Source organism: Pterocles gutturalis, unplaced genomic scaffold (assembly GCF_000699245.1).
Source record: "Pterocles gutturalis isolate BGI_N339 unplaced genomic scaffold, ASM69924v1 scaffold35854, whole genome shotgun sequence".
Taxonomy (NCBI): Eukaryota; Metazoa; Chordata; class Aves; order Pterocliformes; family Pteroclidae; genus Pterocles; species Pterocles gutturalis.
Window position 1 is genome coordinate 539 of NW_010136944.1, and position 513 is coordinate 1,051.

The 513-nt window shown below is 63.2% G+C and overlaps 1 protein-coding gene across 1 annotated transcript; it reads right to left on the bottom strand.

The window, feature by feature from the left end:
- Window positions 1-212: 212 nt before the first annotated feature.
- CLPS (colipase, pancreatic) lies at window positions 213-510 on the bottom strand (the record flags this gene model as incomplete). Its single annotated transcript, XM_010082488.1, has 2 exons — window positions 213-338; window positions 421-510. Coding segments are annotated over 2 exons (216 nt in total), but the record flags the coding sequence as incomplete, so codon positions are not given.
- Window positions 511-513: the final 3 nt, after the last annotated feature.

The window sequence follows — 513 nt, forward strand, 5'->3', positions numbered from 1 at the left end:
CAGGATTTTCTGGCCCCACTGACCCCGTCCTGCGTCGTCGGAGGGATGCAGCGAGTGAAAACACCAGCAGGCAGCTCAGCAGAAGATGCTCTTTACTTGACCCCCCCACGCAGGTGGGGCAGTGCAGGTGGATCGGGGCATCCCTGGGGAAGGGGAAAGGGGGAGAAGCAGGAGGGGGTACCAGGGGAGGTCTCTTCATTCGCCACAACCCATCAGAACTCTTTGGGGTCCCTGCAGATGCCGAAGTCGCTGTTGGTGATGGCGCCCACGATGCTTTTATCAGCGTCGCAGAACAAGCCGCTCTCGCAGGGACACCTGTAGTAGACTCCGTAGAGGCTCTGCGGGGAAACAAGGCACCGTGCAGGGTGGGGGACACATCCCCATCCCCGTTCCCCTCCCTGGGAGTGGGGGAACACGTACCTTTGGGGAGCACTCCTGGTTCTCGGCCGCCCTCGGCACACATCGCGCCAGGCTCAGCCCGCTGTCGCGGTGGCAGCAGTCGCTCTGGCACTG